Source organism: Zootoca vivipara, chromosome 13 (assembly GCF_965207765.1).
Source record: "Zootoca vivipara chromosome 13, rZooViv2.hap1.1, whole genome shotgun sequence".
Taxonomy (NCBI): domain Eukaryota; kingdom Metazoa; phylum Chordata; class Lepidosauria; order Squamata; family Lacertidae; genus Zootoca; species Zootoca vivipara.
This window is the reverse complement of record NC_142596.1, coordinates 47,070,710-47,092,282: the sequence shown is the minus strand read 5'-3', so window position 1 is coordinate 47,092,282 and position 21,573 is coordinate 47,070,710. Positions and strand designations below refer to the sequence as shown.

The 21,573-nt window shown below is 48.8% G+C and overlaps 1 protein-coding gene across 2 annotated transcripts in view; it reads right to left on the bottom strand.

Moving 5' to 3' along the window:
* Window positions 1-34: 34 nt before the first annotated feature.
* CACNA1H (calcium voltage-gated channel subunit alpha1 H) overlaps window positions 35-21,573 on the bottom strand; it is a 393,193-nt gene continuing 371,654 nt past the window's right edge. The window contains exons 31-36 of one of the 2 annotated variants that reach the window (XM_035130681.3): window positions 21,020-21,141; window positions 17,188-17,487; window positions 15,600-15,755; window positions 5,791-5,968; window positions 4,541-4,719; window positions 35-2,862 (exon numbers count right to left, since the gene is read on the bottom strand). In XM_035130681.3, the coding sequence (XP_034986572.3) occupies window positions 1,693-2,862; window positions 4,541-4,719; window positions 5,791-5,968; window positions 15,600-15,755; window positions 17,188-17,487; window positions 21,020-21,141 (2,105 nt within the window). In that variant the 3' untranslated portion in view covers window positions 35-1,692. The remainder of the gene's footprint in view (window positions 2,863-4,540; window positions 4,720-5,790; window positions 5,969-15,599; window positions 15,756-17,187; window positions 17,488-21,019; window positions 21,142-21,573) is intronic. The other variant, XM_060282381.2, reaches the window with a different exon arrangement.

Below are 21,573 nucleotides of genomic sequence, written 5' to 3'. Positions count from 1 at the left end.
TCCTGAGTCCAGTGAAGGGAAAAAAAAGCCCCAATCCTTAAATAATTTACTATTTATTTGTTTTTTGTTTTTTCCCGTCAACTTCGGAAATCACTTTCATTACGTTCAGCCCTCGTTGTGCACTTTTAAAGTTCAGATTATTGCAACATTTAACCTGAATTCTATAAGAAAACAGACAGGGGGAAAAAAAAGAAAGAAAATTAAAAACAAAAACAAAAAACAAAGAAAACTCATCACTTGAAATAGATGTAAAATAAAAAAAGAGACAGATTCTGTACCCACAAGAAGAATGAATAACTTATTGTTATTGCACTGGCTACAATTCAGTAGTTATTTTGGTTTTCGTCATTTCCTGTAGCAAGGACACCAAATTAAAAAATAATAATAATGAAAAAAGCAAAAAAGTGGAACTGTTGGAGACATACCCAAATGTTAGCTAGGAGCTCAAGCCCAAAAGGAGGCTGGTTGGGGAAAGCGGAGAAGAGAAAAAGGGAGAGGTATATTTGGGGCAAAAATGAGAGAGAACCCTAAGCACTGTAATGAAGCTTCCACTGAGAATCTAACAATACACCACCCAGTTGAGAATCTGATGTTAATGCAAAAGAAAAGAAAATATTATCTGCTATAGGGTGAGAGGATAAACAGGCGCCCAATCCAGCTAAAGTTTATGGCAACAGAAGCAGCCGTTCTCAACACGCTTACTAGGAAATAGCTCCAACTGAAACTCACAAAGGCTGAGGATTCTATACACACTTACCTGGGAGTAAGCCCCACTGAACCCAGTGGGGCTTACTTATGAGTAGGCATGCATAGGATTGCACTGCAAGTGGTTCTAATGCAGACAAAAATCAGTCACGCTTAAAACGATGGGGAGCAAGTGAGCCGGTTTCAGCGGGAGTTAACTGGGGCGGACGGATCAGGGCCACAGTGTCTAACTTTGGAGTGAACATTCATAGGGTTGGATCTGCGAGTTCCCCTGGAAGCCGCAAGAGGCTCCAAGGGGACTTAGATGCGACTAACTGTAGCTGGATCAGGTCCAGTGTTCTCTATAAAAATATGTGCATTAGGAAGAGAAGAGTTTTCACGTGAATGTTTACGTTGTGTTGTGTTTTGTGTGTGTGTTTGTGTGTGTTTCTTTTTATTTCTCAAATACATTATTTTCTATTTATAATAACTGCTGATATACAGACAATATACAACTTGCATCTCCTGGGCACTTTCACTTCCCGTGACAACTTCCCGTGCAATAATAAAAGGTGCCATTTCGAAAAAAAGTCAAAAAAGGTTTGTTTCTTTAAATCCTATTTCCCCCCCCCTTTAAAAAAGATAAAACAAAGGCTCGAAACCCAAATCAATGTGATCGAGGCCACGCCGGGAGGTGGGGGTGGTTGGGGGGGAGGGGGGAGGAAAAGAAAAATTGGAAAAGCCACTCCATGTGCCGCTAGGAAAGGAAAAAGAAAGACGTCTCCTTTCCTTACCCTGAACCTTGTTGCTGCTTCTCTTTGATTTTGTTTTTCTTTTTTTAAAAAACAACTACAACAAAAAACCTTCACAGCGCTTAAAGAGAAATGACAAGTGTTTTGGGATAAGCGTCGGCCACGGAGTCGCGGCTTTTCAATCTTTTTTCCACTTCGAAGCCACTTGGGTGGCAAAGCCCTTTTTAAGTCCACTCTCGACCTCCCCCCTCGGAAGCTATACTGGTTCGTCCACCTCTTCCTCTGTTGCTGCGATCGCGGGGACCAGTCCGTGCTTCCCGAGGAGGGGGCTCCTAGTCCCACCAAGAACCTCTTGGCTTTGCTCGGGGTTGCTGAGCTGCGCTTGCAAGTGGCCCACCTTTTGCAGTTCCAGAGCCATGCCGCTGTCGTCGCCGCTGGGCCGGGAGTCCGCAGAGGCAGGCGCGGCTTGCCCATGATCCAAGAGGCAGTCTGGGAGGGCCCCTGCGGCGGAGCCGGTGTCGGACTGCTCGTAGGAGAAGTTTGGGATGGTTAAGTGTTCTCCGCGGCAGGCGGGTGGGCCCCGGCGCTCTGCCTTGGAGGCCGGGTCTCCGGGCTGGTTGTCCGCAAGGTCCAAGGAGTCCCTGTAGGCGGTGGATTCGCACGACGGGGTCCTCCTCCTCAGCAGGCTGTTCTCGGATGCTTTGGTACGTGTGGATGTGTTGTTTTCTTCCTCCATGGGAGGGTCTATAGAAATGCAAGGCGGGCTCATTTTCTTTTTCCGCCGGACGCCGTGGATGTACTCGGACTCTGGCTGGACGTGGAGAGGGAGCTTCCTCTTCTCCTCCGACGACTCTGCGAAGCTGCGGTCCCCGTTGTCCACGAACGGGCAGATCTCGATGGAGTGCCGTCTTTGGTCGTCCGCCCAAGTTGGCTTGGCCAAGAACCCTCGCGTGTCGACGCTGTAAAACTTCTTCAAGTCCTTCTCCTTGCCGTTGCCGCCTAAACTGGTTGTGCTGCAGTTCTTGAGGGGGATGGGGGATGGGGCAGGAGAGGCGAAAGGGGAGTCGGCGGGGTCGCTGCCGTCCGGCTGCCCCCGCCAGTCCCTCGCGGAACTGTTGATGTGACTGACCTCTTCGTCGGCCAGGTCTGAAGATTCAAAGAGCGAGCTGTCTGGGTTGCTGTTGCAGCTGGACGGCCTGCGCGGGATAGTGTGCTGGCTGAAAGTGTGTTTGCGGGTGCAGACGCTCGAGGGCCTGTGGGGTGATGCGTGGGGAAGGGGAGGTGTCCCAGGTAGAGACGTGGGGGCAGGGTGAAGCAGAGGCGGGCCCAGGATGCTCTGGGACAGCATCTTTGGCGGGAGGTTCTCACAGGGTTCAGCTTTCGAATCTGCAGTCGGACCATCTAATGAGTCCCTCTGAATGGCCTCCTGCAATACATAAAGAGAAGGCGAACAGAGAGGAAATTGGCATTTCAATATAAAGAACGCAATCAGATGTATACACGGCAGTTCAACCCCTTCTCTCATAATACTAGAACTCAGCGGGGACATGGAACGATGGAGTTGAATGTTGGAAGATTCAGGATGGACGAAATAAAGTACAACTATGGAATTTGGTCCCACAAGATGGAATGATGGCCACCAAGTTGGGCACCTGTAAAAGAAGCTTAGACACATTCATTGGAGATTGGGCTATTAGTTAGCTTATTAGCCATGATGGCTATGCTCTCCCTCAATGGGCAGAAGCAGCATGCCTCTAGAAATCGCAACTGGGAATTTGCTGTTGCACTCAGGTCCCGCTTCCCATAGGGATCTGGTTGGCTGTAGTGAGATCAGGATACTTGACCAGATGGTCACTGACCTGACCCAGCAGTGCTTATTTTAAGTTATTATGCCAGGGCTATGGCTGGGTGAGATCTGGTTTTCAACATCGTGAAATATCATCAGCTAAACATAGTGATATACTGATATATTGCGATGTCTGAAATTAGGAAAGAGCTATGTAGGGGCACGGGTGGTGCTGTGGGTTAAACCACAGAGTCTAGGGCTTGCCGATCAGAAGGTCAGTGGTTAGAATCCCCTGATGGGGTGAGCTCCCGTTGCTTGGTCCCAGCTCCTGCCAACCTAGCAGTTCGAAAGCACATCAAAGTGCAAGTAGATAAATAGGTACCACTACAGCGGGAAGGTAAACGGCGTTTCCGTGCGCTGCTCTGGTTCGCCAGAAGCGGCTTTGTCATGCTGGTCACATGACCCGGAAGCTGTACGCCGGCTCCCTCGGCCAATAACGCGAGTTGAGTGCCGCAACCCCAGAGATGGTCATTACTGGACCTAATGGTCAGGGGTCCTCTCTACCTTTACCTTTACCTTTATGTAGAGGTATCGGTTGGCTTCACAGTTTTCCCCGCATCGTGATTTTTGCACAGCACATGCGCATCATGATTCACAATATATCGGCAGGTCAAAATTTTTGAAACCGATATCACAGCATGGGCTTCAAACTGGTTTGGAGTGACATATTGATATATCGCCCTGCCCTAGTCAGGGCGTGGTGTGGGGAAGCCTTCAGCAACATAGTCTTGATGGGCCTTCGGAGAGTAGGCCTCACTTGCCTTCCAAGGGTCTAAGGGGATTGGTGTGGTGTTGGCAAGGTCTAAGGGCAGTTTGTGGGGTGGGGGAGTTGATGAGTGAATGGGGACAGATATTTTGGTAGTAGAGATGGTTTCTGGGGAGAAAGCAAAGATGTGAAGCTTGTTTCTTGAGGAGATGTCCACTCCTTCTCCAAGCCAGTTGTGCCTGCCTTACTTGGGTCACCTCCTATAGGTGATGAGAAAAGTGGGTGGGTATAATCCAGAATGGAGAATGTGAGAAGCCTGGAGAATGGGAAAACACAGGTGTAGGGAACTTTGGGTGGTTCCAGATGTTGATGAACTACAGCTCCCACCGGCCCCTGCAAGAATGGCCAACGGTACACGAACATCTGGAGACTCAAAGGCTCTGCACACCTGGGATAATGGAAGACAGGAAACAGACCCCTTTGCCCCTTTCCCTTTCCTGAGGTACTGTTAACCAAGATATAGGGGAACTGTTAAATGCTGAGGTTTCCAACCTGTCTGCAGAGCAGCCTGTTGAGACTGGGAGACCGTGGAGCAGCTCGTGGTGGCAGAAGCTTCCATGGACCTCCCCCTTCCTGGCGAGGGGGCGGGGTGGTTGGACGAAAGGCATTCCGTGGGACCCTCAGCGAAGAGCAAGTCCCCACAGGCTGGGAATGAACAGAGGTGATGGACCCTAGAAGATAAAGAAAAGGCGTCGTTTCAGTCAAGAGGCTTTGAGTGATGGAACCAGCCAGCTGGGGAACCCATAAGAAGAGATGTTTCCAACAGCTATCACAACAAGCATTGTTTACCATTTGTTCTAGCACCTGGAAGTGAGGGGATGTTGAATGAGTGCATGGGTGGCTCCTGATTGCAGGGGCGGCTAACTTTCCGCTAACCTCCAGATGTTGATGGACCCCCAACTCCCATCAGCCTCACCCAGCCAGTGGCCAGGGATGATGGGAGTTTGAGTTCAACAACATCTGGAAGACTGCAGGTTACTCACCTCTGTCTTATTGCCTTATGGCAGGCATGGCCAAACCTGGCCCTCCAGCTGTTTGGGGACTACAACTCCCATCATCCCTAGCTATCAGGACCAGTGGTCAGGGATGATGGGAACTGTAGTCCCAAAACAGCTGGAGGGCCAAGCAGTGGAGGAGCTCTCATACACTGGGGGCGGGGGCGGCGTAGAGCAGGCGGGGCTGGCACAGGGGCTTTGTGGGGGTGTGGCGCGTCGCCTGCGGGGTCGGGGCGCCCAGCGCGGGCGGGGGGAGGCGTGATGGAACCCCACCGGGATCGCGCTGCTGAGGGTGGTGCGCTCCCCCCACACTCCTCTTCCTCCGCCAGTGGGGCCAAGTTTGGCCATACCTGCCTTATGGGTTCAAATTGATGGCTTGCACCCAGGGTACCTAAGAGACCACCTCTGTTCCACCTAAACATTGAAGGTCTATTTATACCACCTGTGTATCTGATCACTTGCTCCTTGAATAAAGGAGAGGACAGAAATGTAGGCCAAAACATCTGAAAACAGAGAAAGTAGGTGTCCCCCTTCCTTTCACTTTTTTATCCTTTATGTCTGCCCAGTACCTATCTAGGTAAATCTCAAAAGCATAGAATCATAGAAATGTAGTCCAACCCCCTTCAATGCAGGAATACAACAGCCCCCCCCCCAATCCACTCTGATGGTTTTCTAAGTGTGTTGTGTTTTATGAACATGATATGGGTCTTTTTCGAAAAGCTCAAGGCCCCCCCACAGATGCCATACCTCTTGGTGACTTGTACGAATAGGCCTCTAACTGCACTTCGTGGAGCGGGAAGGGGCTTTTGGCTGGCATCACAGGGCGGAACATGTAGCTGTCGTTGGGTAAGGAGTGCATCCTGGCCACCGAGATCTTGCGGACGGTCAGGAGGTTCTGGGGTTCGCCAATGCCAGCAGCTGCTTCCTGGAGATCAGCAAGAGAGGAAAACATTGAGAGGTAGGGGAAAGACCGAGAAAGCCTAGATCTCAAACCTGGACACGGATCGACTCTCTTCCTCTGACTGTGAGTGAATTTGCATGACGAGCTGGGCTGAGTTTGATACTCTACATATGTAGCATCCCCTACACGACCCAATGGTGCCATTTGTGGGTGGGAGTTTCACATTGGGTGTGGGGTGGAGCAATCACACTGCTTGCAGGGTGGGATTTTTCAACGTGAGACCCACCCAGAACTGCCACAACTGGGCTGTATGGAATGCTATGCATGGGTTCAGTTACAAGCATCTTGTGATCACAATACAGTGGTATCTCTACAGTACTTACGAATAACTCTACTTACGAATGTTTCTACTTATGAACGGAGCTCCGTCCGCCATCTTGGATGCGGTTTAGATAGGATTTTTTCTACTTACGAATTTTTAGATAGGGTTGCTTCTACTTACGAATTTTTTCTCCCAATGCATTCCTATGGGATTCGACTTACAATTTTTTTCGACTTACAAATGTGTGTTCGGAATGCATTAAATTTGTAAGTAGAGGTACCACTGTACCTGCTTTAGGGCAACCCTTTATCAAAAGAACCTGCCAGTTTTGACCTGTGAAATGGTTATGATCTCCTTAAAATCCCCACCAGACTGTCACTGCCACTTCTCTTTGATTCTACTCCCTCTTCTTATCTCTGCGAAGCCATTTTCCCACTCTGACTTCTCCACACTATACTCATATACCAAATTATTTGCCTCCCGACCCAACCCTGTCCTCTCTTTCATTGCCACCTGATTTCAGACTCTTCTTCCTCCAGATGTTGACGAACTGCAAGTCCCACCACCCCTGACACATTGGCCATGTTTGCTGGGGCTCAGGAGCATGGATGCCCAGAAACATCTGGAGGAGCAAAGCTTCTCCACACCTGGCGTAAAGCTTCCTTATGGCCTGGCTCCCACCCCATTGCCATTCCCCATTTACGTGAGCTTCTCTCCTCTAACTCTACCACCACCAACCCACCCGAGAGTCTCTTGTTCTCTTAAATCAGTGGTTCTCAAGGGGAACCACTTGAGAACATGCCACAATGGTGTGGCAGGAGAGGATGGCAAGTGTGGCAGGAAGATTCAAGGATAAAGAAACATTTAAATATTTCAGTGTAGTGTAGTGTAGTGTACTGTAGTGTAGTGTAGTGTAGTGTAGTATCAAGAGCAGAAAACAGAAAGACTTCTTTGTGTTGATGAGAGTTAAAGGTAAAGGGACCCCTGACCATTAGGTCCAGTCGTGACCGACTCTGGGGTTGCGCGCTCATCTCGCATTATTGGCCAAGGGAGCCGGCGTACAGCTTCCAGGTCATGTGGCCAGCATGACAAAGCCGCTTCTGGCAAACCAGAGCAGCACATGGGAACACTGTTTACCTTCCCGCTGTAGAGGTTCCTATTTATCTACTTGCATTTTTGACGTGCTTTCGAACTGCTAGGTTGGCAGGAGCTGGGACCAAGCAACAGGAGCTCACCCTGTCACAGGGATTCGAACCGCCAACCTTCTGATCAGCAAGCCCTAGGCTCAGTGGTTTAACCCACAGCGCCACCTGAGTTAGTTTGTCTCAAGTCCTAATATAAATGAGATTACCTTTCAAAAGCAAGCTCACACCTCTCATTGAGTTTGTATACATATGTAACGTACATATGTAAGAGGCTCGTTTATATTTTGGGTATGATTCATGTTCTTATGTGGCAGCATTGTTTTATGTTTTCTGGGTGTCCTATAAAGTCATTGTACTCTATGTTATAAGTCAAGCACTGCTAGGAGTTGCTTCTTTTTGTTTTCCAACGTAATCCTTATCAATAAAAAATTCGGTGTGGCAGGAGCGGATTTTCGTACAGAAAGTGTGGCCCAGAGAAAAAAGTCCGAGGACCACGGTCTCAAATGATCTGCTCATCTTCCCTTGTTGACCCTTAGGCCTGGAACTTCCTTCAGGATCCTCTGCCAAATCTTCAAATCTACCCTAGCATTCATTCCTTGCTGCCCCTCATCCTGAAATATTCTTCCAGATCTTCAGATCCCTCCCAGGTCTCTTAAATGAGGGCACACATTTAACCCCAAACCCCACAGAGCCGATCCCTCAAATTTATTTACTTTGCTCTTTGTTTTTCCCTCCTTCCCATGACCTCCTAAAACCATTGCAAGGAGTGACTTTATCCTTGCTTTCTTCTAAATCCTTCCTCTAAGTCCTGTGAACCTTTTGCTTAACCCCTCATCGTTCTGCCTCATCTGCAACAGTTCCTTCCTCTGAGGAATTTTAAAGGCAGAAAGCAATTTCAATACGTTCCACGCATCCCTAAATCAATATTTCCCCCCCACCCTGGAGTGTTCAAAATGCTTCATCCACATTATCTGAGAAAGTACTGTTCTCATTCACTTCACAAATCTCCTAGGAGAGACCCTGCCATATGGCGTCTCCCTCCATAAGCTGAATTGTCTGCCATGTTTTTCCCCCACAGAGCAAATTTACCCTGTTGAAGAAAGAAGAAAACCCGACACCTTCGCCCCCACATCCAGAAATCCCGACAGATCAGATTTCCCCACAGTGCCAGAGGACTCCACGAAACAGAGCGTTTTCACAGAACAGACACATCCACAGCAGCGCCATGGGTTTGGTTTTAGATGGTTGCGCTTCTTTACGAGAATCATGCCTCTGGCGTAGCCACACAAGTCAGGAGCTAGATGTTGCGATGCAAGATGGCGCACTTGTAGGAAAGAATGGACAGTTGTGACTGTGGGGGTAGGAAACGGGAGGAGAGACTTGCTGGCAGCCATTTTGAAAGGCCCATTATGGCTCTTTTCTGCCCATAGAGAAAATGGGTAATTGTGGCAGCAGGCATGGGAAACAGGAGGAGAGACTTGCCGGTAGCCATTTTGAAAGGCCTGCTACCGCTCCTTTCTGCCTCTTCAAAAGGGCTCCCCAAACATTCGAAGCGGTTGATGGAGGCCCATCCCATCCTCGGTTTTCATTGCATTCCTCTCAGGAAGGCAATAGAAGCTGTGGAACTCAATTCCCCATGAGACTGGGCAGGCCCATCCGTCGCTATTTTTAAACAGACCCTGAATCCCCACTTCTTCTCTATGTCCTGCAGACACTAATGCAAAACAATGTTGTGGATTGACTTTGTACGTTGTGGCCTTGTTGGGTTTTGACTGTTTTTGCATTGGCTTTTGGTAGTTAAGGATTGTTGTGAGGCAGATATTTTAATGGCTCCATGTCACATTGGGGGAATTGCATTTTAAACGTGCTTGTAAGCCGCTGTGTGAAGGCGGTTCTTGAAAAACACGATTGTGAATTTATGAAATGGGAATAACAAAGGCACATTTATCGTCTTCAGTTCTTTCTCTGCAAATTTGTTCCGTCTCTCAAATTCAGAGCTGGCATGACTAGTCCCCTCCAAACAATTCCATGGTCACATCCAAACCATACATGCAAAGCCCATGGTTTACCCCAGAGAATCTTGGGAACCGCAGTTTACCCCTCACTGAGCTATAATTCCCAGGACCCTCAACAAACTACAGTTCCCAGGATTCTTGGAGGGAGAAGCATGTGATTTAAATGTATGTTGGGGATGTGATCCATGTTACAAACGCCTGAAAAGAGGAGGGAGAGGGAGAAGTCTGGCTCTGCCTTTAGGCAAGGTGAGGTATTAATGGAGTCCCATTAGAGGGCAGCAAATACTCAAATTATGTAGTTCATTTCGCTGCTACGGAGGAAATTATTTGCAGTTTCCCTTTGGGCAGCAAGAGGTCACCGTCCAATGAAGTGGATAGGCAATAGGTTCAGGGTAGAGAAAAGGTTAAAGATATCCACACAGTTCATAATTTAGTGACAAACATAGGAAACTCTATTATACTAAGTCGGATCATGTGTCCAGCTACCGCAATAATGTCTATTTCAGGGACAGTCAAACTGGTGCCACCCATATATTAGCTATAACCCCTATCGGCCCCAGCCAGGCTGGCCAATGGTCAGGGATTATGGGAGTTGTAGTCCAAAACATCTGAAGCACACCATATTGGCTATCCCTGGTCATGTGACCTGCTGTTGAGCTGTGGAACTCATTGCCACAAGATTAATGAAGACCATTTCTTTTAGATTAAATATAGTTTTGCGGCGCTAAAAAATCACACCCCAGCTATACGTTTAAAGCGCATGGCTTCCGTCCAAGAATTTTGGGAACTGCAATTCATTAAGGATCCTGGGAACTGTAGCTCTGTGAGGGACAAGCTATAGTTCCCAGGATCCTTTGGGGACAACCACGTGCTTTAAATGTAAGGTGTGCCTCTGACCTGCTTTATCTTTCCTTAGCTTCACTTGGATTATTACCCTGACACAGGGTAATTTTTAAAATAATAATATTTTTAAAAAAAAATAAAAAAGCTTTACAATAAACTCTCCCCTCTTTTTGTACACTAATAGCAGGTTCTTATTTCCGATTTTCAAACCTCTCCTGGCTTAACAAGCTAATTCCATCCCTGCTTCCTCTTCAAAGTTAATAAGCTGTTTTTTGCCCAGGGATTCAGCCTGGATGCCTGTCCATAGCATTTTGGTGGTTTCAGGACACAGATGACAATTTTTGCTTGTCACTCAGCCAATATCCTGTCCATTCTCTCTCTCTCTCTCTCTCTCCCCGCTAATCAAGTCTTGCATTCCAGATGGTCAAGGCTCAAGGAGACCAGAGAGAGGCTTGCCTCAAAGCAATCGTTCTTTGCTCTTCCTCAAAAAAGTGTGTGTGTGTGTGTGTGTGTGTGTGTGTGTGTGTGTGTGTGTGTGTGTTATAGTCTGGCATTAAAAGGAGAGAAATAGAAGGTTTTCTTTTGGTCCTGCCAACTGCATGTCTTGATGAGAGAAAGTCGTGAGAGGGTTCCGGTTTCCGCCGGCAGGAATGGCGGACCTGTTTTCCATCCCTCTGACCTTCGTAAGGAATTTGGCGGTTGCTAGGGGAGTAAATGGCAACCCCCTACCCTCTCCGGGGGTTACGGAGAGGGGCCGCTGGCCCGCGATGCCCCCAGACCCACTCCGACTGTTTATGGAGTGGGGGGAGCTTGGGCTGAAAAGCACTTACGAGGGCCAGGACTCCCGGACGCTAATCTGCATGGCGGGGATTTCCATGGTTAAAGAAGATAATTAGGCTTAAATCTATGGACATACTTCAGAAGGAGGGGAAGAAGCGCTGTTTACTGCTGAGAAATTTATGCTGCTGAGGGAGAGGAGTCAAAGGCTGTATTTCATCTGGAAGAAGGATTGATGGGGACGGAGCGATAAGGGAAGTGAGTTTTTTTTCTTTTTCTTCATATGAGTTACTTCGTACCTTCCCAGACGCGATGTCCTGGCTTGTTTGGAGTGAAAGAGAAGCAAAAGACTGTGTGAGTTGAACATTATAAACTGTTGTTACTGAGCATATTTTTTAAAGATGTGGAGTTGCCGATGAGAAAAGCCCCCCCCTAGTTGGACGGAAGGAGTGCCTGGACGCGTTCGGAGGATTTATGAGCTGTGACGCACTTTGAATTGGAGCAGCGACCTGAAGCTAAGTTCAGCTATAGGGCAAGGAGATCCATTAATTTACCAAGAGTTTATGGTTTGATGTTTGGGTCTTCTGCCTGGAAAAGCTGTAAATTTTACAAAGATCGTTAATCTACATGGCTATGAGAGAAAACGAAAGTGATTTGAGCTTTTTAAGATGGCGCTGCTTCGTGTTGACGACGCAACAGGGAGCTCCAGACTAAGAAGATTTATGGGGAGGCTGGACTGATTAACCCACACAGGAGAAAGAACATCTGTGAAACCTTGTTTGATATTTATCTCAGCAGCTGGGAAACAATCGGTTGAAAGTGGAAAACATCTATGTGACTGTAAGGGAAAGATCTGGATTATTATGAACTTGGAGAGACGATTTGAACTTTAGAAAAAAGACGGCAGTGGACGGTTGCGAGGAATCCCCAATTTCTTGAAGCATGGGAACCCAAAAATTTTTCTAGATGATTTGGCATAACATTCGTTTTGATTGATATATATGTGTATAATTTGAAATAATGAATGTGATATAATTGGTTTTAATTGGAAAAATAATAAAAATATATTTTTTTTAAAAAAGAGAGAAAGTCGTGAGAGCAGACAGCTCAAGAGAGATGAATGAACCTGTCAGTTCCATTTTCTCATTTTTACAGTCTTGAATTTTGTCCACCTAACTGCTGCACACATTTGCATTTTTTTAAAACTGCATGAAAATGTGTAGGCATCACACAAATTTCTCCAAATATACACATTTCTGTATGCAGCTGTGTCGAAGAAATCATCTCCCCCCTAATACAGGCTACAGTATTTATTTTTTTTTGGTACACGTTCTTCGGTTGGAGAACGGCACTGCAAATTTCAGAGAAGTGTGAATTTCGAAGCGGAGTTGTGGGTCCGGTCACGCATTGCTTTGGGAAGGGCGAACTTGGTCGGTTCATGCCCTGCCCAATGGCCAGTGCCAGTGGTGGCAAGGCTGGTTATTTGCCATTCGTGGATGAGGGAGGGGCTGCCAAGTCCCAAATCTACTGCAATCCAACACTCAACTTCTTGGCTACTCCCCAGGTTCTTAGGAGATCGCTTGAGAGGGTGGATTGACAACTGAAGAAGTAAACTGGTAGCAAGCTCTTATCGAGGCCTGGGTAACGGCAACCGACATTTCCAAGAGGTTGAAGAACCTCGGACTAGGTGCCAGGTTTGAGGGGAGCCTGGGAAAGTTCTCTCGGGACCCATCACTGCCTCCTGAGTGATCTCCCCCACCCCCAGTGAGTATGCAAGGAAGCAGGGGCGGGAATAAGGACTAGGTGCTTGACGTGGATATGCTGGTGCAAATTGATGTTTGGTCTGATCCACCAAGGGTCTTCAAGGTGTTTCAGAAACCAGAGGAGGGGACTGCAGAATTAATCCGCCGGGTTGTTTTCTCTGGAGAACAGACAAGCCCTCAGTTTTGGCATTGAGGACCCCTACATAGGTGTCTCGCCTGAGGGTTTGAAAAAACATTGAGTCGCTCCTCTGTGTGTGTGTGTGAGAGAGAGCGTGCAAGAGAGAAATAGGGAGATGGAATTTTGTACATAAGAGGTTCCACACTTTCTGCTGCTGCGTGACTACCTATGACAAGGAATTGGGGTTCTAGATCAGGGGTCAGCAAACTTTTTCAGCAGGGGGCCAGTCCCTCAGACCTTGTGAGGGGCTGGACTATATTTTGGGGGAAAAATTGAACCAATTCCTATGCCTCACAAATAACCCAGAGATGCATTTTAAATAAAAGCACACATTCTGCTCCTGTGAAAACACGCTGATTCCCAGACCGTCTGCGGGCTGGATTTAGAAGGCGATTGGGCCGCATCCGGCCCCTGGGCCTTAGTTTGCCTACCCATGTTCTAGATGATATAGAAGAGGTGACGAACCTTTTAAATGATACTTGGAGCTAGCAGCAAACCTATATAAAGGGAATGGCTGAAATATTTAGGCTGTACGGGTGGTTCATAAAATTGCAATATGTTCTTTCTCCTACTAGAACCACTGCATTGATGGGCAACAGGTACAGGGCAGACAAAATGAAGTACCCCTTTGGGACAGTGCATAATTAAATTATGGAAGTCATTACCGCAAGATTAGTCACAGCTATTGGCTTGGATGGCTTTTGGGGGGGGGGAGATTTAAAAGTCACAGGGGAGAGATCTGTCACAGGCAGATTAGCCATGGTTGCCAAATGTTTTGGAGCCTGTCTCCTTCAGATTGTTAGATCCTTGGGGTGACCATCACCTGTGCGCCCTTCTTGCAAAGCAGGGATCTGGAGGGAGGCGAGTTGGGGCAAGTGACTAGCTTACTACCCTGCCCCCTCCCTTGCTGAATCACTGTGATTTTTTTTTTTTTAAATCAAATCACATACTGGAAATTAAAATCGGGCTGCAGTTCTAAACATGCTTGGCCAAACATTTAACTCCCATAAAAATAAAAAAGCCAGTAAGACTTCATAGAAAATATTATTAGGATGGGAAGCTTTTATGCAAAATATGCCGTTGTTTCTCTTTCAGAACTGCAGCATGTGGGACAAAGGTCCCCAGAAATGCAAATATATTTGTGATGCCAGTACCCTGGAGTTTCCAGAGGCGTTCGGCTACTTTTGGAAGCAGAATTGTGCACGAGATGTAGCTGGTTCTGTTTCTGTAAGGCAGGGGTCACCGACCTGGTGCCTGTGGGGGCAATGACACTCTTGAGGAGCCGTGAATCCTCTGAGCCCCCTCTTGCACCCATCCCTTGGCCATGAGATGGTTCGGGTGGTTAACTTTACCCTCTCTGAAATGTACATAGAGCTGAAGGAGGAAGTGGGGAAGAGTGTCACTCTTTCCTACTTCCTCTTTCAGATTGATGCACTTTTCAAGGCTCACACTGAGTCGACTGGATCGACCCTGACCCAGATTCCTTGGGAAAGTGAAGCCTGTGCATGCAAGAGCACTTTTTTGGGGGGGGATTAGCTGTGAAGGGGGTTGAACCGGGTAAAAAGAGATAACTGGAAGGGGAGGTTGTCATGGCATACCCTCCAATATTTCTCAGGTGAAAATAGGGACGTCCTATTCAATAAATAATAATAATAATAATAATAATAATAATAATAATACCCCACCCATCTGACTGGGTTGCCCCATCCACTCTGGGTGGCTTCCTAAATAATAATAATAATAATAATAATATTTTTTAAAAACTACCCTATACGGTGGTACCTTGTGTTGCGTAACCTCCAGGTTACAGAATCTTTGGGTTATGGTCATGGCAAACCCGGAAGTGTATACTTCCGGGTTTTGCCGCTTCTGCATGCGCAGAAGCACTCTGCGCTCCGTGAGCATGTGCAGAAGCGCTTTGCGCACCGCGGGTGTGCACAGAAGCGCTCTATCGCGCCATGCGTGCGCGCAGAAGCAGCGCCTCAAGTTACGGATTTTTCGGGGTGTGCACGGCACCCTGAAACAAATTAAATCTGTAACCAGAGGTACCACTGCACAGGGCTGCCTTCAGATGTCTTCTAAAGGTTGTACAGTTACTTATCTCCTTGGCACAACTCCACACCCTCCATTATTTCTCTGCTGATAATAGGGACGTCCTGAGGAAAAGTGGGATATTCCGGGATCAAATCAGAAACCCTAGAAAATAGGGACACTTGGAGGGTCTGCCATGGCACCCCCTAAAAAACACAAATATGCCCAGAGGCCTAAAAAGGTTGGTGACACATGAGATAAGATATCGTTTTCCATAGATATCGTTTTGCCCATGCTTAACACACAGAGATAAAGTGACTTGTCCCTCCCATACATGTCCCCTTAACCAAAGCCAATTCTGTTTCCCATCTGCGTTGTATGCAAAACTGTCATGGATGGAAGGAAGTTGGGGGGGGAACGATCAAGGAAAGACATGAAGCCGGCAGCGCAAACTGTTTCTAGCTGCGAAGCCACAGAGAGAGGACAAAGGCGCCATCACACCACCGCTGAGCTGCACAGCACGGAAGCACGATGGGAACAAAGGAATGCAGAAGCCACAGCGAGTTCCATAGAGTAGTCACCTTCGCCTCTCCGCCTGGGGCATTGTGGGAGGGTGTCAGGAGATGGCGGTAAGGAGAAGTGTGGAAGGACGCGGGCTCCATCAAGAGGTCGTCCCCTCCCTCCAGCAGGTCTAAGTCTGGGATGGCTAGAGAGACACTCTCACAGCTCAGAGCCTCCTTCGGAGACAAAATTAAGGAGACAAAAAGGCATCAGCAGGTGGGGGGGGAATGGCAATTCCAAGCACCTGCCCCCAGAAGTTGGGGGTGGACACTTCAATGCTCTTGGGGCGGGGGGCTAGATGACTTAGTTCTCTGGGCAGTGGCCCAGAGAGCAGAAGCGAATTTTGTGGGACAGGCTCCCTTTGCTGGTGGTCAGGCTTCGGGGACCAGTGGCGTCTAGTGGACAGAGCACTGGACTAAGACTGTGGAGCCCTGGGCTCAAATCCTTACTCAACCATGAAGCTCACTGGGGGATGCCGAGCCAGTCAATCTCTCTCAGCCTAACCTACCTCACAGGGTTGTTGTGAGGACAACAGGAGAGGGGAATTGCATGCTCCTGACCTTCTGGAATCTAACAGGGCTATTGAAAGAGCCAGTAAGAGCAGCAGAGTTGGGGCGGGCAGATCATGTCTGCAATATGGGGCAGGGTATGGAGCTCACCCACATATGAGAGTCCGTGTAATGTAGCGGTTAGGGTATCATAATAGGACGAGGGAGGGCTGGGCACAAATCCCCAGAGGGTAACCTTGGGCCGGTCACGGTCTCGCAACCTAGACCAGCTCGCAGGGCAGTTGGGAGACTAGACTAGATGGACAGAGGGAGCCAGGTACACAACCTCTGGGGGAGGAATGGAACTGAAAAATGGTAATGAATAAAGAAAATGAATTTCAGTCATGCTCGCCCAGGAAAGCTTCCCAGGTGATTGGTTCTGAGTGGCACGAACCTTCGCATTTCCCACCTCGGGTTGGTTCTGCTGGGACTCCTCAAACAAAACCCTAAAAAATTACGCAGCAGTAAAAACTGTGATCCCTGGGGGAGAGGCGTCACACTGAAGTGCGACAAACCCTTTTCACTCACAGCTTCTGAAAACAGCAGCCGAAACAATTGGCCATGTCACTGATGTTGCATGGCGGGGCGGGACTGCTTGCCTCACCTCCACCCATCCATTGGAGGTGGTGGAATGTCTTGAGATCACTAACTTAGGTTTCTTAATTTCGCTGGAGCTACTCAAGTGAAGATTAGTTGAATACAACACAGTGTTCTTACCAACGACACTGCGGGCAAATGTTATTGCTATATATATCTGGCATGACAACCAGGAATGGTGGTCAGGGTCACAGGTGGAAATGACCCAGTTGATTTGTGCTCCAAACTTACCCCAGGCCCAGCCTCCAACTCCCCACAATCTTCTAGAACAGGCATAGGCAAACTTGGCTCTCCAGATGTTTTGGAACTACCGGTACAACTCCCATGATCCCTGACCATTGGCCCTGTTAGCTAGGGGTCATGGGAGTTGTAGTTCCAAAACATCTGGAGAGCCAAGGTTGCCTATGCCTGCTCTAGAAGGAGCTTTTAGAAATCCTGCCCATTGTTCTATTTTTTGCTTTACCAGTGCAGGATGCTTCAGCAGGAGGGGTGACCCTGGCTTAGAGGTGCCCTGGCTGCCATCGGGGACTCTGACTGGAGTGTTGACTCCCCTGGACATCTCCAGCTCGATCTCAGCATCCATCTCGGCATCTTCCTTGGCCTCCTTGTTGCTTTCCTCCAAGTGCTTCATCAGGACAGCCACCACCACATTGACCAGGACGAACTGGGCGATGAGGACGAAGGTGACAAAGTAAACCGGGGAAATGATGGGCAGGTAGCTGAGGCAGTGCTTGTCGTCCCTGTGGCATTCCCGGAGCGTGTCCTGGGGAAAGGCAAAGATATAAGGAAATCCTGTAAGGGCAGTCTTGCTAGATCAAATCAAGGTGGGCCCCTCAATTCTAGCATCATGTGCTGGCTGGGGGTGATAGAAGTTGTTGTCCAGAATATCTGGAAGGCACCTGGCTGGTGAAGGATGCTAATGCCAGTGTACTGGAAGAAGCGAGGATCACCTGTATCGAAGCGATGATTCTTCAGCATCAACTTCATTGGATTGGTCATGTTGTGCAATGTCTGATTATCGTCCTCCAAAGCAACTTAAAAGCAGAACTTAAATTCTGAACTGAAAAGCGGAAAGTGTAATGTTGGTGGTAAACAAAAGAGGCTTAAATACTCTCTCAATGCAAATCTAAAAAAAATGTAGTATAAACACTGACAACTGGGAAACACTGGCCTGCGAGTGCTTCAGTTGGAGAACAGCCTTTAGCAAAGGTGTCATGGGCTTTGAAGACGCTTGAACTCAGGACGAAAGGGAGAAACGTGCTAAGAAAAATGCACGCTTGGCAAATCCACACTGTGATCAACTTCCACCTGGAAACCAATGTCCCCACTGTGGAAGGACGTGTGGATCCAGAATCGGCCTCCACTGTCACTTACGGATCCACTGTTAAAACCATGTTTATGGAAGACAATCTTACTCAGCTATGAGCAATCGCCAAATAAGAAGATCAATGCAACCAGCACTCTGAACCAGGACTGAAAACTGTGGGATGCAAAGGGTTAAGTGCAGTCAAGTCACAACAATCCCTAGATAGTCCACTTGGAGGACTGAGGAGGAGGACATGACTAAGCCTAGTTTCCTCTTCCTTCACATGCTAATTAGATGGAAAAAGGCGATAGATAAATTCTGAAGGAAACAGCCATTTCCTTCTCTTGGACCAGACTCTGCTGGACTTCAAAGAAGCAACATCTTAGTGAGTCTCTCTCTCAAGGCCTCCAGCCTAGAGAGAGAGATGAGATGGAGTCTCACTTCTTATAAGTGAACTTCATAATGTATATATTACTTTTTACCTAAGCCAGTCTACCTCTTGAGTGTGCTGTACCTCGAGATGCTTGTAAGTACCGTGTTTCCCCTATTTTAAGACGTAGTCATTATATAAGCCATAGCAGGATTTTAAGCGTTTAGGAAATAAAAGCCATACCCTGAAAATAAGCCATACCTCCGAGGAGCGAGACCGCTGAGTGCCCCAGCCAGCCAGCGGGACCCAGCACGCTGGCCGCGGCAAGAGTATAGAAAAGCAGTGCCCCGAGCCTCTGGGAGCCGGCAAGAGCAGGAGGCGGCTTGCCAGGTCGGCATCCAGCAGTGCGCGCGGAGCACCCCGAGCCTCTGCGAGCAAGCCGCCGGTTTCAGTGGCGGGGCGGCAGGCCGCCTCGGGCAGGCAAAAAAAGAGAGGCCAGGCTGCTGGCTCGGGCGCGCGGAGCACCCCGAGCCTCTGAGAGCCAGCAGGACGAGGAGGAGGCTTGCCGGGTCGTCGCCCAGCAGCGCGCGCGGAGCACCCCGAGCCTCTGAGAGCCAGCAGGACGAGGAGGAGGCTTGCCGGGTAGTCGCCCAGCAGCGCGCGCGGAGCGCCCCGAGCCTCTGAGAGCCAGCAGGACGAGGAGGAGGCTTGCCTCTGGGATTGTTGTTGCTGCTGCTGGCTGCCGGAGGCTCGGGGCGCTCCGCGCGCGCTGCTGGGCAACGACCCGGCAAGCCTCCTCCTCGTCCTGCTGGCTCTCAGAGGCTCGGGGTGCTCCGCGCGCCCGAGCCAGCAGCCTGGCCTCTCTTTTTTTGCCTGCCCGAGGCGGCCTGCCGCCCCGCCACTGGAACCGGCGGCTGCAGAGCGGAGCGCTCCGCAGCGCCAGGCGGAGCACAGCGGCCTGGCCTCTTTTTTTTCTTTTTTGCCTGCCGCCCCGCCACCGGAACCGGCAGCTGCAAAGAGGAGCGCTCCGCAGCGCCGAGGGCTCGGAGCGCCCTGCAGCGCTGGGCGGAGTGCAGCGGCCTGGCCTCTTTGGTTTGGGTTTTTTGCCTGCCGCCCTGCCACCGGAACCGGCAGCTGCAGAGAGGAGCGCTCCGCAGCGCCGGACGAAGCATTGAGCCAGCGGCCTGCTGCCTTGGTGCCTGGACCCAGCTGCTGCTGCAGCGCCGCACAGAGTGCCCAGCAGCACCCCAGCCAGCTGCCTGGCCCCTCCGAGGAGGCCTTAAGGTACAAGACATCCCCTGAAAATAAGACACCGTGTGTTTTTTTGAGTAAAAAAAAGAATAAGACGGTGTCTTAAAAAGGGGGAAACACGGGTAAACATCTTTTATACCTTTAAGAGCATTGTGTCATGTCTTTTCTGTTAAGAGGGGAAAAGGGGAAATACCAGGAAAATACACTTTATTTTAGTGGCTTAAATCAAGCCTGCGCGAACGTTTTTCTGCTGTGCATTTTGCAAAAGGGGAATGTTTTTACTCTGCTAAAGTTTGGTGCTTGCTAGCGCAAGCGGGGATAGGATATATTAAACGATATCTCCTCATCCACATCCCTGAACATTCCCACAAAAACTACCTGGGAGCCAATGAAACTAAATCAGGAACAATACATTCATTTATTTCTCACCTTAGACAGAATGCCCTCCCTTTTGAAATATGAGCCATCCCATCAGTATTGGCATACCACCGGCTCTTGAAGACGCTCTGGTTTCTGCAAGCATGGCTTCCTGATTATATATATATATATATATATATATATATATATATATATATATATATGTGTGTGTGTGTGTGTGTGTGTGTGTGTGTGTGTGTGTGTGTGTGTGTGTGTGTATTGACCGGCTTGCTTTGACAGGCTACTAGCCATGTTCTACCTCCACAGCTGGAGGAAGTTATGCTTCTGAATACCAGTTGATGGAAACTGCAGGAGGGGGAGAGTACTCCTGTGGCCAGATGCTGCTTGTGGGTTTCCCATAGGCCACAGTGAGAACAGGATACTAGACTAGATGGCCCTGATCCAGTAGGATCTTTTTATGTTCTTGCAAAAATTATTGTAAATTTTAATTATGGATGTGTTTAATGTTTTGGTGGAATTGTTATATTGGGCACAGATTCTAAAACTGGTTTTATACTTGTAAGCCGCTCAGAGGCCATTTTGGCATGTAAGCGGCACAGTCATACCTCGGTTTTTCGAACAGCTTAGTTCTCAAATGTTTTGGCTCCCGAATGCCGCAAACAGTGACTGTTCTGGTTTGTGAACTATTTTCTGGAAGCCGAACGTCTGAGGGGGTTTATGCGGCTACTGATTGGCTGCAGGAGCTTCCTGCAGCCAATCAGAAGCTGCACTTTGGTTTCCAAACGTTTCGGAAGCCAAACGGACTTCCAGAACGGATTCCATTCGACTTCCGAGGTACGACTGTATACAAATTGAGAAAAAGTGACAACAATCACTCTGATGGCTGAATCCTGGGGTGACCCTGAACCGATTCTCGCGGCGATGTCAAACTGTGGTGCCCAGAAATGAACCAGTTGGGGGGACGGGACGACACAGAGGGCTTTTCCTTACCTTCATGATCCCGTTCCAGTTGTCCCCCGTCGACACCCTGAAGAGGGTGAGGAAAGCCATGCCAAAGTTGTTGAAGGTGGCGTGCCGGCTCAAGCCCTCGCAAGGGTTGTCCTCGCTGCAGTCTGCGAGGGAAAGGGAGTGAAGCCAAAACTGAGCCAGAGTGTGAGTGTTGGAACAAGGTGGCCGTTGCTCCACCCTGCTAAGCTAACTCTGTGTGGCGCTTTGAAGACAAAAGATGTGCTGGCAAGACCTCTCTCCTCATTGCAAGCATGGTAGACTGAGCTTGGCATTTAGGACACCCTCTAAACCAGTGTTTCCCAACCTTGTGCCTCCAGCTGTTTTTGGACTACAACTCCCATCATCCCTAGCTAGCAAGACCAGTGGTCAGGAATGATGGGAATTGTAGTCACAAAACATCTGGAGGCACAAGGTTGGGAAACACTGCTCTAGACCAGGGGTCGGAAAAGTTTTTGTGGCTTGGGCAGGTTCACGGTCCCAAAGATGTCACTGTGGGCCAGTGTGTGTGTGTGTGTGTGTGTGTGTGTGTGTGTGTG